General features: G+C 38.7%; 1 protein-coding gene and 1 long non-coding RNA gene across 7 annotated transcripts; one reads left to right on the plus strand and one right to left on the minus strand.

Annotated features, from left to right (window-relative positions):
- Positions 1 to 337: 337 nt before the first annotated feature.
- On the minus strand, positions 338 to 14265 carry LOC126926295 (uncharacterized). 6 transcript variants are annotated; one of them, XM_050742586.1, is made up of 5 exons: positions 13745 to 14264; positions 13668 to 13706; positions 1336 to 1389; positions 1001 to 1043; positions 338 to 918 (listed from the first exon to the last, which is right to left on the minus strand). In XM_050742586.1, exons 4-5 carry the CDS (start codon positions 1028 to 1030, stop codon positions 472 to 474), a joined length of 477 nt encoding a protein of 158 aa, XP_050598543.1. In that variant the 5' UTR covers positions 1031 to 1043; positions 1336 to 1389; positions 13668 to 13706; positions 13745 to 14264; the 3' UTR covers positions 338 to 471. The 6 variants fall into 6 exon arrangements, with proteins under 6 accessions (XP_050598543.1, XP_050598541.1, XP_050598540.1 ...); XM_050742584.1 differs by lacking the exons at positions 13668 to 13706; positions 13745 to 14264 and adding exons at positions 10509 to 10728; positions 10839 to 11219 and having other exon boundaries at positions 1336 to 1499; XM_050742583.1 differs by lacking the exons at positions 13668 to 13706; positions 13745 to 14264 and adding exons at positions 10509 to 10728; positions 10839 to 11218 and having other exon boundaries at positions 1336 to 1490.
- Positions 4058 to 4414, plus strand: LOC126926314 (uncharacterized). Its single transcript, XR_007714485.1, has 2 exons — positions 4058 to 4091; positions 4176 to 4414. It is a non-coding gene; the product is annotated as an uncharacterized LOC126926314 (long non-coding RNA).
- Positions 14266 to 15529: the final 1264 nt, after the last annotated feature.

A 15529-nucleotide genomic window follows, 5' to 3' on the forward strand; every position in this document is an offset into this window, starting at 1 on the left:
GCGGAGGTATATTGACATCTGGAGATCATCTTACCCGAAGGATAGGATCTGCGTGTGGCGAGCCACGGAACAGAAACCTTTGAAATATTTACTGCCATGTGTCACTACGGTCACTTCTTTCAAGGAGAGGTATAGAGTTACTCTGTGCCCTTGTTAGATAAAACGTTCATCCCTTGACCGCGGCTACGTTCGGCGACTGGTTGTCGCCTCGAGCCCAAGCTCACTATCATAAACCTCGAACAATCGGAGCGACATTTGTTTAATCTAAATTACGACATTACGGTATTCCCGAGAATCCAAGGAGAGGTTCCGGTGTTTTTCCATCTCCGACATATATATATGTACATATATGTATCATACATAGCCAGGGCAATGCAAATGTCACACGAGGTACTCAGTATACAGAAACACTTTAACAAGCAACACCGGTTCAGAACACATGTAGGCACATGTGCGCATAAAGCACTGTCACTAAACAAGCTGAGGGTTCGTATACGAAGCATCCGGGTGCATCTCACTAGGCCTGTCTGGACACCAGGAGAGTGCGTCCGGACAGATACCCCCCTGACCTAAGGAATGGTGGCGTGGATGGGCTTCCAACACTCCATCAGGAGTCTCCTCCGGAGGGCGGGCCTTGGCACAGGCATTTGTATCTGCGACTTCGGCCACAGGAGAGCTTGGCGGTGGCTTAAGGGTGTCTTCGTCGGAGGGGGTCGGGTCAGTGACCGAGGGACCACCAGGACTCGATGATGGGGTTGTGGCCGCGCCATTGCTGCCCTCCATAGAAGTTGAGCCTCTCATCCTCTTTAGCACCCGACTACGGCCTCTTGCACCGCCACGACGACCGGGTTTCCTGGAACGTTTCGGGGGAGGTGCGAACGGCCTGCGCCTCCCCCTATTTCTTTTCTTTTTCTTACACTAAAATAAAATACACAAGTTCAAGATAAAGGACAACAATATGAAATAAGATGAAATCAACACAAATCAAATTAATACATACCTCTACAGCTCCAGACATATCAGTATCCATGATTCAACATAACCTGTATTCATAAAAGAAAATATGAAAATACAACAAACAAAATTAACACTACAGATCATACAAACATCAAGCAATATCAAAATCACTTATTGCTACGAACAAACATTTTATAAAAAGGAAAACTAACCTAAAACTCGGCAAGAAAATCAACAAATAGAAACTACCACTCCGCACCACCTCTTACAGAATGACGTATTAAAACTTGTCCTTGAATTCACAATAACTTTGGGGAACATAAGAAATAGAGCATACAACACGTGCAAAGACTCGGCAAGCACTAAGTCGCCACACACCTCGTACGATTCACCGACATCAGCAAGACGATCACCGGATACACAAAATGCAACCTCAGCAAGGGTAAGCAGCCACGCGCCCGGCATATTCCACTGGTATCAGTAACGAAGGCCATGGAAAGATCGCAGACGCAGCATCAGCAAAATACGACCTACTGCAACATCTACAATCTTTCAAGCACCTCGTATATCATTAACACCAAGCGAAACGTGAGAAATTAAGAAGGCGAAAATTCAGCAAACTTCCTGTGTCCCAAAAACAGATGAGATGATCAAAAAGACGAAATTTCGGCAAATTTCATGTGTCCCAAAAAAGGGTGAGATAATCAAGAAAACGAGAACTTCAGCGGAAATAGGTCGTTACGATATTCATAAATTGTCACGTAGTAATGGTACAATTATAGAGAAATAATCGGTCACGTGACAATTAGGAAGAATATAAATAGAGATTCAGTACTCAATAGAGTGTTGTTGGAGTGCAGTTTTAATTGAGGTCAGAGTTGGTTTTACCTAGTGCAGAATCTAATTGAAAGTAGTGTTGAGAAGAGTTGTAGTTCAGAATTTAATTGAGAGTAGTTGTAGTAGTAGTTGTAGCTCAGAATTTAATTGAAAGTAGTGTTGAAAGTAGTTAGAGTCCAGTTGTAATTGAGAGCAGTCAGAGGTCAGTCTTAATTGGAAACAGTGAGTTTAACTTAAAGAGTATTGTAAGAGTATTGCACTTAAGGTTCGGTATTAACTTGAGATTCGGTGATTCATTTATTCTTTTGTTCATTCACAAGTCGATCCGTCTGCGTCAAAGAAACAATCTAGTACATATTGTAATTCCGTTTAATAAAATTGTTAATTAAGTTCGAAAATCCGAAACATCGAGTAACTAATCGCGAAACAAAATTTAATTGTTAAAACCGATTCATCGCCAAACCATACTCACACCTGATCGACTCCACAAATCAAACAAGGTAGGAGATTCGAAATTGTACACCCTCTTCCTTTCTTTTTTAACTTTTAATTGAACAAAGTTGTCTTTAAACGAAAGTATCCGTCGGTAGCTATAGTTGACAGATAGAAGTATCAAGTAAATAACTCACATAAAATTTCATTCGAACATTTTGAATTCACAACAATTATTCTCTGTATCGACCAGTGATCACGGTTTTTCCAATCATTGGAAACATCTATGGTTTTCGTTTTCCTCTTCCCACCGTTAGCAGATTGCTCATCCTTGGGCGAGGCCTACGAAGCCACACTGATTGTCTACAGTGAACTCAGTTACCAAATAAAATAATCATTTACTCATTTACGACTTTACTTGTTGGCAAGAACGAATTATAATTCCATGACGAAATCAAGAAAGAATAGAAAAGATAAAAGTCACCTCAGCAAAAAGCGAGCCGAACGTTGGTACAAACGATTAATTGCTGCAGAAATAAAAAGGGAAGAGAGGAGGCATCGAGAAGAATTGGAGTTAAATCGCGAAGGTTCACCACCTAGTTTCTCGCCCTCAAGTTCACCAATTTCCGAACACTGCGGGGCGCATTCCTTTCGATCTCGTTCGCCATCGCCCACATCACACCATAGCGTTTGTTATTAATCTCATTGATACAAATAAATATTATCCTACCAAACATTTGTAAAATTTATGCAGTTAGAAGCTAGAATATTTATTTATTGTACATCGCTGTATAATATATCTACATTTGCATCCGACGATACTTATTGCTTATATTGTAATACCTTCAATCAACTGAGGTGATGTGCGTGATAGGTATAGAAGAATCACTCGGTATTGTTTAACAATAACTATTTATTTGCTTGGGTTCGTGGTATACACTAGCGCGCCGAAAGCACGGTACAATTATCGGTTCGAGATTACAAGTTCAAGCGCGGCGCGATACTTTGCACGGTGGTTCGAGTCGAGACAATTGCACAGATGTCGAGAAATTCAGATTCGCTATTACGTACGACTGCGGACGAACAATTCGGATAGGCGTCTTCCAACTTGCCTCGCGGCTCACGATAGAATCCCTTTGTGTCACGATGATGCTCCTTAGGAAAAAATTGTGATTGGGTGTGTCTAAGGATACGGAATCATCGGATTCGTTAAGAAAAGTGTTAGTTCAGAGAGTGAGGGAAATGGACGTCGCTGTTAATTGGCTAAATTGTGAGTTGGTGGTTGGAAAGGGATGATAACTGCCCTTGAGAGAATGTTGCTAGCGAGAAGCGTCGTACGTGAGAAAAAACAGATTTCCCGTAGTGGATGTTATGTGTAGGGACTGTTGAGACAAAGACTATTTGTCCCTTTAGAGAATCTTAGCTGCATGAATCCTAAGATTTATAGCGGGTTCTTAGGCTCGCTGTAAATATTCGGTGAGAATGTATCGACATCTGGCAATCATCTTGTTCGAAGGGTAGAGTCTTTGTGTAGCGGGGCACGGGACAGAAACCGTTGGGAAGTTTGCTGTCGAGTGCCGCTACATAACTAACAACGAATAAATTAAAATATAGTTAAATCAACATAACTCTGTTAGACGAAATAAATACGTTGCCAATTGTCTATCCCTAATAATTTTAATCCTCTCCCGTGCCAGTATTCCTGCGCAAAGCAGGTTAGTCGAAAGGTGGAATTCGTTTGCCAGTTGCATCAAACGTAAGTCAACGCTATCCATTAAACACGAGTTAGTAGATAATAGACTCTCACCAAGTTCAAACCCCACGACAGACAAGGGTACAAGGTTTGTTTTCCTACAGGCAAGAAAGTGCTTACAGAGGCACTTCCAGTCTGGGAATTCAAAAGACACGACAGACGAAGGTACAACGTTTGTTTTCCTACAGGCAAGAAGGTGCTTACAGAGGCACTTCCAGACTGGGAATCCAAAGGACACGATAGACAAACAATACCCATCATACACTAACACTCCCAACTTAAAGTAAATAATAATAATAAAAGGAAATTCTTCGAAATAGTCCTTAGACTATTTCTGGTGGCAGCAACTACCATATTAATCGGACATCTCGATTAATATTTCATAAACAATCATACCATTTCAATTTTCCCCTTCCGATTAAACTCAAGGTAACACACAAAAAAAAAAATTTTATCTGGATTTAATCTAGACTAATACGGAGGGCATAACACGATCAAATCGAACATAACAGAACGTAACAGTAAAATAACAATAAATTTTTGGTGGCAGCGGTGGGATACGCTCCACAGAGGATTAAAGTTATTACTGTCATTGATAAAATATATACCTGAAAAAATAACGGCAACCAAATTAGAATCAGTGGATGAAGATATGCTTTTGACATTGTCGGAAAAACTAAGAACGTGGGATGCAAATTTTCGAGTAATAACCGATATGAGTGCAAGAATGAACGAATTACAAAACGACGTACGCGAACTCAAAACAAAAAGGGAACCTCAGTCACCTGCATCGCCGCCGGCAACCCAACAAGAAACGGTACAGCCAGGTGGATATCCCCAACCGATTAAGCTAAAAGACGCGATCGAGTCAGAACCAGTATTCGACGGACATCGACCCTCAGTATTTCAATTTTTAAGAGCATGCGAGCGCGCACGAAACATGGTTCCTAGGCATCAATAACCCCAGTTAGTAAAACTATTAATGAATAAGCTTCGCGGACATGCGTTTCTCGCCGTCGAAGATACAGAACTAATAAGTTTGAACGAGTTCGGGAACAAATTAAAGGATCTGTTTGGCCCAAAGAAATCTCTTAACGAATACAAGGGAGAATTAGGAACGATATACCAACGATCTGGGGAAGATATATTAGATTACATGGATCGCGTTAGAAATCTTAGGTTAGCGATAATGGACGGAGAAAGAAGCGAGTACGGCACGATATCACCGGACATCCAAGATACAATAGATTGGGAAACGAGGGAAGCTTTCGTTAAGGGGCTCCCAAACGAGGTGTATTTACGCGTCAAGATAGCAGGATACCACACTTTAGAAGAGGCGTATCGCCAAGCCGTTAAGGCAACACAAGAAGTGAAACAAATGAACGATAGAACGCGACTCCAACGACCAACATTTCTGAATAATTACAAACGCGACAACGTACGACCCTTGACTACTAATAACAATATCAGAAACAATCATCAGGATCGAAGGTCCGAACCTCCATCACAGAATTATTCAAAACAGAATATCATAACATGTAATTATTGTAAAAAACCTGGTCATTTAGTAAAGAATTGTTATAAATTTAAAGCACGGGTAGATGCTGGAATAATTATACCCTATGCTCAAGAACAGTCGGGAAACCGAACACGTCCTTCGGGGAAATGGGGCGAGCCACGAAGGGACGAATTTTCGAATCGCCCAAGAGTGCAAGCGGCCACAAGGAGGCCGGCGCCTATGGTAATAAAGAGAACAAGGGCAGCTGCCCCCGCGAAATCGACTCCACAATCCGTAACAAGGAACAAAGCGAACGTAACGTCGACTGTAAAATCAAGGGAACAACCATTAAATACTGTGGGGGAACCATCTCACAGCCACGCGAAAATAAAAACAGAGAGTCCGGAATCTCAAGGCCAAAAGGAAAAACCAACACGGAAGGAACAGACGAGGGAAAACCACCAGGAACCGGACTCAGATGCGGAAGACGACCTCTTCGGATTATTTCAATAAAATTAAACGATTCTCTAACAACCCCAACTGCACGAATAGTTTCCCCAGACTTAAAAACCAAGACAAGTTTACTACTAGACTCTGGATCAGAAATCAATATTATCAAAAAACCTGCTTTACTCGATTCAGCTATCATCGACGAATGGAAACAAATTGAAGTGAGAGGAATTACGGCAACGAGCCTGGTCTCCCTAGGGCAGACAGTAATACAGGTCGCAGGCCATCCAGTCATTTTTCACGTAGTTGATGACTCATTGCTGATTGATCAAGACGGAATCTTAGGATCCGAATTTTTTGCAGGATGCAAAGCTCGTTTGGATTACGAGAAAAGGCATATCAAATGGGGAAATATTTATATTCCCTTCGATACTAAAGAAAAAATAATCGTACCGAAACGAAGTTCGATAACATGGTCAATTAATATCGCAAATCCAGAGATAAGAGAGGGATTTATTCCCAAAATCGAGCCGATCAAGGGGATTTATTTTGGTAATGCAGTTGTGAGAAATCATAAAGGAAAAGGTTATCTGAGAATAATAAATACTACTTCAAGAGATTATGAATTTACGACACCAACAATGGTAATCAAAGAATTTGAAAACCTCACCCCGCTTCCTAGTACGGCGTGTAATACAATTTTAAAAACAAAGGAAAGCAGGTCTGACAAAATAATTGAATTACTACGACTTGAACACTTGAACGAAGAGGAAAGGAAAAACGTCGAAAAATTGATTCGTAATAATCAAGATAGATTTCATATTCCAGGAGATACGCTGGAAGCAACTGGAATTCTAGAACATAGAATAATTACAACGGATGATATACCAGTTAATACTAAACAGTATCGTTACCCACCAGTACACCGAGAAGAAATAAATCGACAAATTCAAGAATTATTAGACACAGACATCGTGGAACCATCGATATCCCCATACAATTCTCCGTTATGGATCGTACCGAAAAAACCCGATTCGCAAGGAAACAAACGTTGGAGATTAGTTATTGATTATAGGAAGCTGAACGATAAAACGATCGGCGATGCTTTTCCACTCCCAAATATCACAGAAATATTGGATCAATTAGGAAGTGCAAAATACTTTTCTACGTTTGACTTGGCATCAGGTTTCCATCAGATTCGTATGTTACAGGAGGATGCCCATAAAACTGCATTTTCGACACCGTACGGACACTTTCAATTCAAAAGAATGCCCTTTGGATTAAAAAATGCTCCAGCAACATTTCAACGCTTGATGAACTCAGTATTATCCGGACTACAAGGAATAGAACTATTCGTCTATCTGGATGACATTGTAATTTATTCGAGGTCACTTCAAGAACACGAAAGTAAATTTAACAAATTAATGGAAAGACTAAGGAATGCTAAATTACGATTACAGCCCGATAAGTGTGAGTTCTTACGACATGAAGTAAATTATTTAGGACATATAATTAGTGAAGATGGCGTAAAACCTGATCCAAAGAAAATCGAAGCCGTGTCGAAATTTCCACGACCCAAAAAGGTAAAAAACATCAAACAATTTTTAGGACTAGCAGGATATTACAGAAGATTTATACCCGATTTCTCCAAAGTCGCAAAACCATTGACGCAACTATTGAAGAAAGATACCCCCTTTAAATGGGCAGAAAATCAAGAAAATGCGTTCAATAATTTAAAAACAGCATTAATGACAAAACCCATTCTACAATATCCAGATTTTTCTAAACCCTTTAATCTTATCACAGACGCATCAGGATATGCAATAGGCGGCGTACTGAGTCAGGGGCCGATTGGAAAGGATTTGCCAATCGCATATGCCTCGAGATTATTAAATTCCGCCGAACAAAACTACTCCACTATCGAAAAGGAGTGTTTAGCAATCGTCTACAGCGCAATGCATTTCCGACCGTATCTGTACGGAAGAAAATTTACTATTGTAACCGATCATAAACCTTTGGTGTGGATGCATTCTATCAAGGACCCTACTTCAAGAATCTGGAAATGGAAATTAAAATTGTCGGACTTCGAATTTGACATTATATACAAAGAAGGCAGGGCAAACGCAAACGTGGACGCATTGTCTAGAAACCCTCCGGAGATCTGCCTACCAATCAGGAGGAGAGAAGAAAATTCACCGATCCAGTATCCTGCACCAAAACGATTCGAATTAGACACCTCAACCGAAGATTCTCCCATATTTGAAGCTAAACCACGTGTCTTGTCCCCATCCCAAGACTCTACAAAACGAAGAAAAGTTTTTACCCGGAAACATTTTACCATAGAAGAAACCCCCGTAAAATACTTTGATCAAGCATTAGCTGAACTCGATGCGAAAACAGGCAAAGAAATATCCAACCAAGAAAAGGAGGACACTGATACAACAAGCGAAGAGGAACCCTCCATTGCAATCCCAGAACTAACGCAACAACAAGAAAGAGACACGAGACCTACTATACTTGCGGAACTAAAAATTTCGGAAACTCGAGACTCGATTACGAGAGTGAATGATCATAAAATAATATTCATAGATACATATGGCACCCCGATAGATAAAGGAGCCTTAGAGATGAAGGAAGCAGGGCGATTGCCTCGTTATGAAAGTCTAATGTTGGAAAAAGCAAGGTTGAATCATGACTCCGGGAAATACATCGTATCCCTACCAATAAAGGAAAATCGAAATATTTCAATAACACCAGAAAATTTATTAAATTCATTAAAATCATTGTTGGACGTAGTTAACGAAAAACAACTAACTTCCTTCAGCATTAGCAAAGGGAATTTAGAAGAGATACCCTGGCGACACATAATCAGGAAATTAAGGGAGGTTTTCACAGAAAAAACAATAACTATTACCATTTGTACCGGGGAAGTAACTATCCCACCAGTAGAAACACGAAGCAATATAATACGAGAAAAACACGAATCATCTGTAGCAGGACACAAAGGAATAACTAAAACTTATTTGAGAATACGACAACACTATTATTGGGAAAATATGAAAAAGGAAATTCAAGATTATGTAAGTACATGCAAGGAGTGCCAATTGAAGAAACTCACAAGGATAAAAACGAAGCAACCAATGATACTTACGGACACACCAGGTAAAGCGTTCGATAAAATCAGTATGGATATCGTTGGGCCGTTGCCAAAAACTCAAAAGGGAAACGAGTATATACTAACTATCCAAGATCTATTGACAAAGTACTCAATCGGGATCCCCATGGTAGGAATCTCTTCAGCCGAGATAGCGGATGCTTTCGTAAAACGATTTATCTGTCGATTCGGGTCGCCGAGAGCTATTCTCACTGATCAGGGAGCGAACTTTACATCTTCGCTAATGAAGAAAGTAGCAAAAAGATTCCGCATTAAACAATACATCACGTCGGCATATCACCCACAAAGTAACGGTTCAATCGAAAGATCTCACCATGTATTGACAGAATACCTGAAGTTATATATTGAAAATTCCAGAAATTGAGACGAATGGGTGGAACTAGCCATGTTTTCCTACAATACCTCTGTACACGAAGGAACGAAATTTTCACCACATGAATTGGTTTTTGGACACTTGGCCAGAGAACCTACTGGTGAAGTGATAATCGAAGAAAACATGGAACCAACATACGCAGAATATCTCACAGACTTGTTCAATAAAATCAACACCGTGCAGCAAATGGCAAGGGAAAACTTGATAAAATCTAAATTAAGATCAAAGGAATATTACGACCGACGAATCAACCCTCAAAATTTTAAAACAGGAGATTTGGTATATCTACTAAAAGAACCTAGTAAAGGAAAATTCTCTGATCAATATACTGGACCATATAAAGTGTTAGAAATTTTGCAAAATCAAAACGTCAAGATTGAAGTAAAAGGACTCCCTCGAACAGTACACTTGAATAAATTAAAACTGGCACATCATCGAAATAGACCACCAGAACGATTCCAAGAGGAAATGTATCACGGTAATATATGGCGTAATATTGCTTGTCGAATATTGCATTTGCGTTTCAATCATTGCTTAGAAATGAAATGAGTAATCCAGTAAATAATTACAAAACAGTAAAAGTGGAAAGATACCTCGTGAACAATTATTCATCATAAAAAGAAACAAAACAAGTTGTGGACCCACTCCATAGAACATAGTATACAACTGTCAACGAATGGATAAACTAACCTCAACTGCTTCAATATATGTATATATGGAAGAAAATAATAGTGTTCAAGCTTCACAATATCTCAATTAAACTAGCGGAATGGTCTTAGCAAACAAAAGGGTACCTTATAAGTTAACAAATTCCATATGCAACAAGTTATCGTAGAAGAAAGTGTACACGCAAGAGTTCCACGAGGATTTGCTACGGATCCATCTTCGCAAAACATAATATATGACGGTATGAAGATACCAAAGGTAATAAATACCAAGATAACCAATCATAACCTAAAAAAAAAAAAAAGGGAAGAATGTTATAAACCATCTTGGAATAAAAATGGACAATAATAAGAATCTTGTTACTCACATCGGAAGATACACATTAAAGCCGACACAGTTACAAGAAGCCCACTAACAAAGTTAGGCGAATGCTTATAGAATACTGAACCAGGCATTGTCGAAGCAGTCAAGACGGCAACAGGAAACTGAAATCAAAGGGAAATTTATGACATCATAACAAAGTTAGGCAAATACTTATAGAATACTGAACCAGACATTGCCGAAGCAGTCAAGATGGCAACAGGAAACTGAAAAACAAAGGGAAATTTATGATATCATAACAAATAATCCAACGCTAATCTATTATACAGATATTTTATAGTGCTCTATATATATCTATATATATATATATACTTACAATTCTAGAATAAGTAAAAATAATCATGACAAGTGTTGAAAATATAGCGAAGAACCAGAAAATACCCAACACGCTTTATATAATTGTTCCAAATAAAGTACTCGGTGGTGAAGAACTAGAATTGTAGAACCTGTAAACAATAATGATGTTAATTAACAATATATAGACTAGTTCTAGAATTACATTATACAGATGTGAAACAACGACAAAGTCACATTAAAACAACACACAGTATATAAACGTTATAATGATTACACAAACAACACCATTGTCACAAAAAAAAAAAGAAAAAAAAAATTCTAACTGCGCTAAAATAGTGGAAACTAAGCGACGGACGAACAATTATTTCAGTATTAAGCAAAACTAAGGACGCGTCGCTATACTTTTACCGGAGACACTCACGAGCGGCCATCTTGGACCCCCATGAACATAGCATAGCTCTTACACGTGCACATCGACTAGAGACATTCACGAGCGGCCATCTTGGACCGCCATGAACATAGGAAAGCGTTTACGCATGCGCACCGAATACACGCAATAATTATGCACATTAAATAAATGCAAAATAATATTATTCCTATTGCAATTATACATCAATTATTAAAATAAAGTCACAAATAATTTCGCATTAATGTAATGTCGTCACATATTAGAGACATTTACAGGCGGCCATTTTAAATAACCAACACGTGCTAATAGTATCTTTATACGTTACAAAATAAATCATATTTTCAATTAAAGAATGAATATTTAATAAATAATAATAGAAAAGGGGAAGATCATAACGAAGAAGGAATAAATAATGATCAATACAACGTAACGCAAGAATAATGTAAATTGATGGGAACTAACTATGAGAAACAAACCACGGATCAGGACATTAAATAAAATTATTAAACCCTTAAATACCCGCGGCGAATGGATTTAGAAGAAATGATGAATACCGATCGACAAAATATTGGCATCGACGACTCACGCAAGTAAATGCATATACCTATACATATACATACACAAACACATACATACACATTTATACATATACACATGCATACGTACAATTGTAAACCACCATTAACATACTAAAACTCTTTCCCTATATATATACATACATATATAATATATATACAACGCAATAACAATAATATACACACAAAAATGAATACCTATATCAACATTCATAACAAAGCATATAATTTTCGTGCATGTCCATTATATTTATTCACACACACACACACACACACACACACACACACACACACACACACACACACACACACACACACACACACACACACACACACACACACACACACACACACACACACACACACACACACACACACACACACACACACACACACACACACACACACACACACACACACACACACACACACACACACACACACACACACACACACACACACACACACACACACACACACACACACACACACACACACACACACACACACACACACACACACACACACACACACACACACACACACACACACACACACACACACACACACACACACACACACACACACACACACACACACACACACACACACACACACACACACACACACACACACACACACACACACACACACACACACACACACACACACACACACACACACACACACACACACACACACACAATCTATATAAATACATATATATATAAATTTTTGTAACTTATGTTGTAAACATTAGAATGTAAAGACATAAGGTGTTAGCAAGGAAATCGCACCGCATTTTTAACACCAGGGACACACATCCTAACTCAACATGGAAATCATAGAGAATGTAGTGCAGTACTACCCACACTATACAACATCGACGGACTCTGGCACAAGTTCGTACCAAAACCGATGGAGGCAATTGCACCACAAGAACTCCGTCCAGACACACGCCAAACATGGCAATATTCAGCACCATCATCACTGGCCACAAGCGGAATATATACCCAAAGGAACCTGGATACACTACGAAACCACGTCATGTTCCTAGCTGAGAAAACAGCAATATTAAACACACTGGCCAGAGGAGCAACAGGAAAAGTAATCGTCCCTGGAACGGTAAATATCTTGGGAATCATGGATGAAAACGCACTAACGACACTACCAAAGAATACTGCATCGAAATTATGGACAGGCTTTATGGAATTCGGAACGGTCAGCGCAACAATACTTGGAATCTTCATAATACTGAAAATAATGAAAACAATAGTTGACATAGTTATACATGGATATCAATTACGCGAAACTTACGGATGCGGACTCGCACTACTCGGAGCAATATGGGGCTCAGTCACTCACCTGCTATTGTACATCAAGGGAAAACGCAACGTCGAAAATCAAACACAACCACAAGGAATATCAATTACATCTAACGATACAATATATCAACAACCAACAACCACTACGTCCGCTCTAAATGAGCTGAAGGACACAATCAGTCAAATTTCCGGAGGAAATTTGAACTCCAAGAGGGGGGGTGTCACGTCCCACGCTCCGCACGTACCGCAACGAAAACATAGATAACCGCAATACACAAACAACGCAAGTGTCAACTCGTATACCTAGAAACAAACACACAGTGCAATGAAAATGGAAATTCTTTGATAAAATTTATTAAACATAGTTTATTATTCATATATACATATATGAGATCGATATTCTAATAATAAACATAAAATTTATTAAATTGTCTGTCCTATTAGAAAATTACATCCTGAAGATATACATATACATGTGTGTAATACATTACTAAATCATACATGGACCGAGCGAAACATGACCATACACAAAATGCAACCTCAGCAAGGCCAAGCAGCCACGCGACCGGCACATTCCACTGGTATCAGTAACGAAGGCCATGGAAAGAACGCAGACGCAGTATCAGCAAAATACGACCACCTGCAACATGTACATTCTTTCAAGCACCTTGTATGTCATTAACACCAAGCAAAACGTGAGATGATCAAGAAGACGAAATTTCAGCAAAGGGTGAGATAATCAAGAAAACAAGAACCCCAGCGGAAATAGGTAGTTACGATATTCATAAATTGTCACGTAGTAATGGTACAATTACAAAAGAAATAATCGGTCACGTGACAATTAGGAAGAATATAAATAGAGCTTCAGTACTCAATAGAGAGTAGTTGTTGGAGTGCAGTTTTAATTGAGGTCAGAGCTGGTTTTACCAAATTCAGAATTTAATTGAAAGTAGTGTTGAAAGTAGTTAAAGTTCAGTTTTAATTGAGAGCAGTCAGAAGTCAGTCTTAATTGGAAACAGTGAGTTTAACTAAAAGAGTATTGTAAGAGTATTGCACTTAAAGTTTGGTATTAACTTGAGATTCGGTGATTCATTTATTCTTTTGTTCATTCGCAAATCGATCCGTCTGCGTCAAAGAAACAATTTAGTACATATTGTAATACCGTTTAATAAAATTGTTAATTAAGTTCGAAGATCCGAAACATCGAGTAACTAATCCACAAATCAAACAAGGTAGGAGATTCGAAATTGTACACCCTCTTCCTTTCTTTTTTTTACTTTTAATTGAACAAAGTTGTCTTTAAACGAAAGTATCCGTCGGCAGCTATAGTTGACAGATAGAAGTATCAAGTAAATAACTCACATAAAATTTCATTCGAACATTTTGAATTCACGATAATTATTCTCTGTATCGACCAGTGATCACGGTGTTTTCAATCATTGGAAACATCTATGGTTTTCGTTTTCCTCTTCCCATCGTTAGCAGATTGCTCATCCTTGGGCGAGGCCTACGAAGCCATACGGATTGTTTACAGAGAATATAATTACAAAATTGAGATAAACGTTCTTGCTCAACATTTAATAAATTGTTTGGAATAAACTCAATCAGCTTTAGATCTATTTTGTTTACAATTGTTCGCAGTATCAACCAGTGATTACGGTGTTTTCGTCACCGAAAACATCTAAGGTTTTCGTTTTCCTTTTCCCACCGTTAGCAGACTGCTCATCCTTGGGTGAGGCCTACGAAGCCACACTGATTGTCTACAGTGAACTCAGTTACCAAATAAAATAATCATTTACTCATTTACGACTTTACTTGTTGTCAAGAACGAATTATAATTCCATGACGAAATCGAGAAACAATAGAAAAGATAAAAGTCACCTCAGCAAAAAGCGAGCCGAACGTTGGTACAAACGATTAATTGCTGCAGAAATAAAAAAGGAAGAGAGGAGGCATCGAGAAGAATTAGAGAATAGCGTTTATTATTAATCTTATTGGTACGAATAAATATTATCCTACCAAACATTTGTAAAATTTATCCAGTTAGAAGCTAGAATATTTATTTATTGTACATCGCTGTATAATATATCTACATTTGCATCTGACGATACTTATTACTGATATTGTAATACCTTCAATCAACTAACAATGAATAAATTAAAATATAGTTAAACCAACATAATTCTGTCAGACGAAATAAATACGTTGCCAATTGTCTATCCCTAATAACTTTAATCCTCTCCCGTGCCAGTATTCCTGCGCATAGCAGGTTAGCCGAAAGGTGGAATTCGTTTGCCAGTAGCATCAAACGTAAGTCAACGCTACCCATTAAACACGAGTTAGTAGATAATAGACACTCACCTAGTTCAAACCCCACGACAGACAGGGTACAAGGTTTGTT

This window comes from Bombus affinis, chromosome 17 (assembly GCF_024516045.1).
Source record: "Bombus affinis isolate iyBomAffi1 chromosome 17, iyBomAffi1.2, whole genome shotgun sequence".
NCBI classification, from domain to species: Eukaryota; Metazoa; Arthropoda; class Insecta; order Hymenoptera; family Apidae; genus Bombus; species Bombus affinis.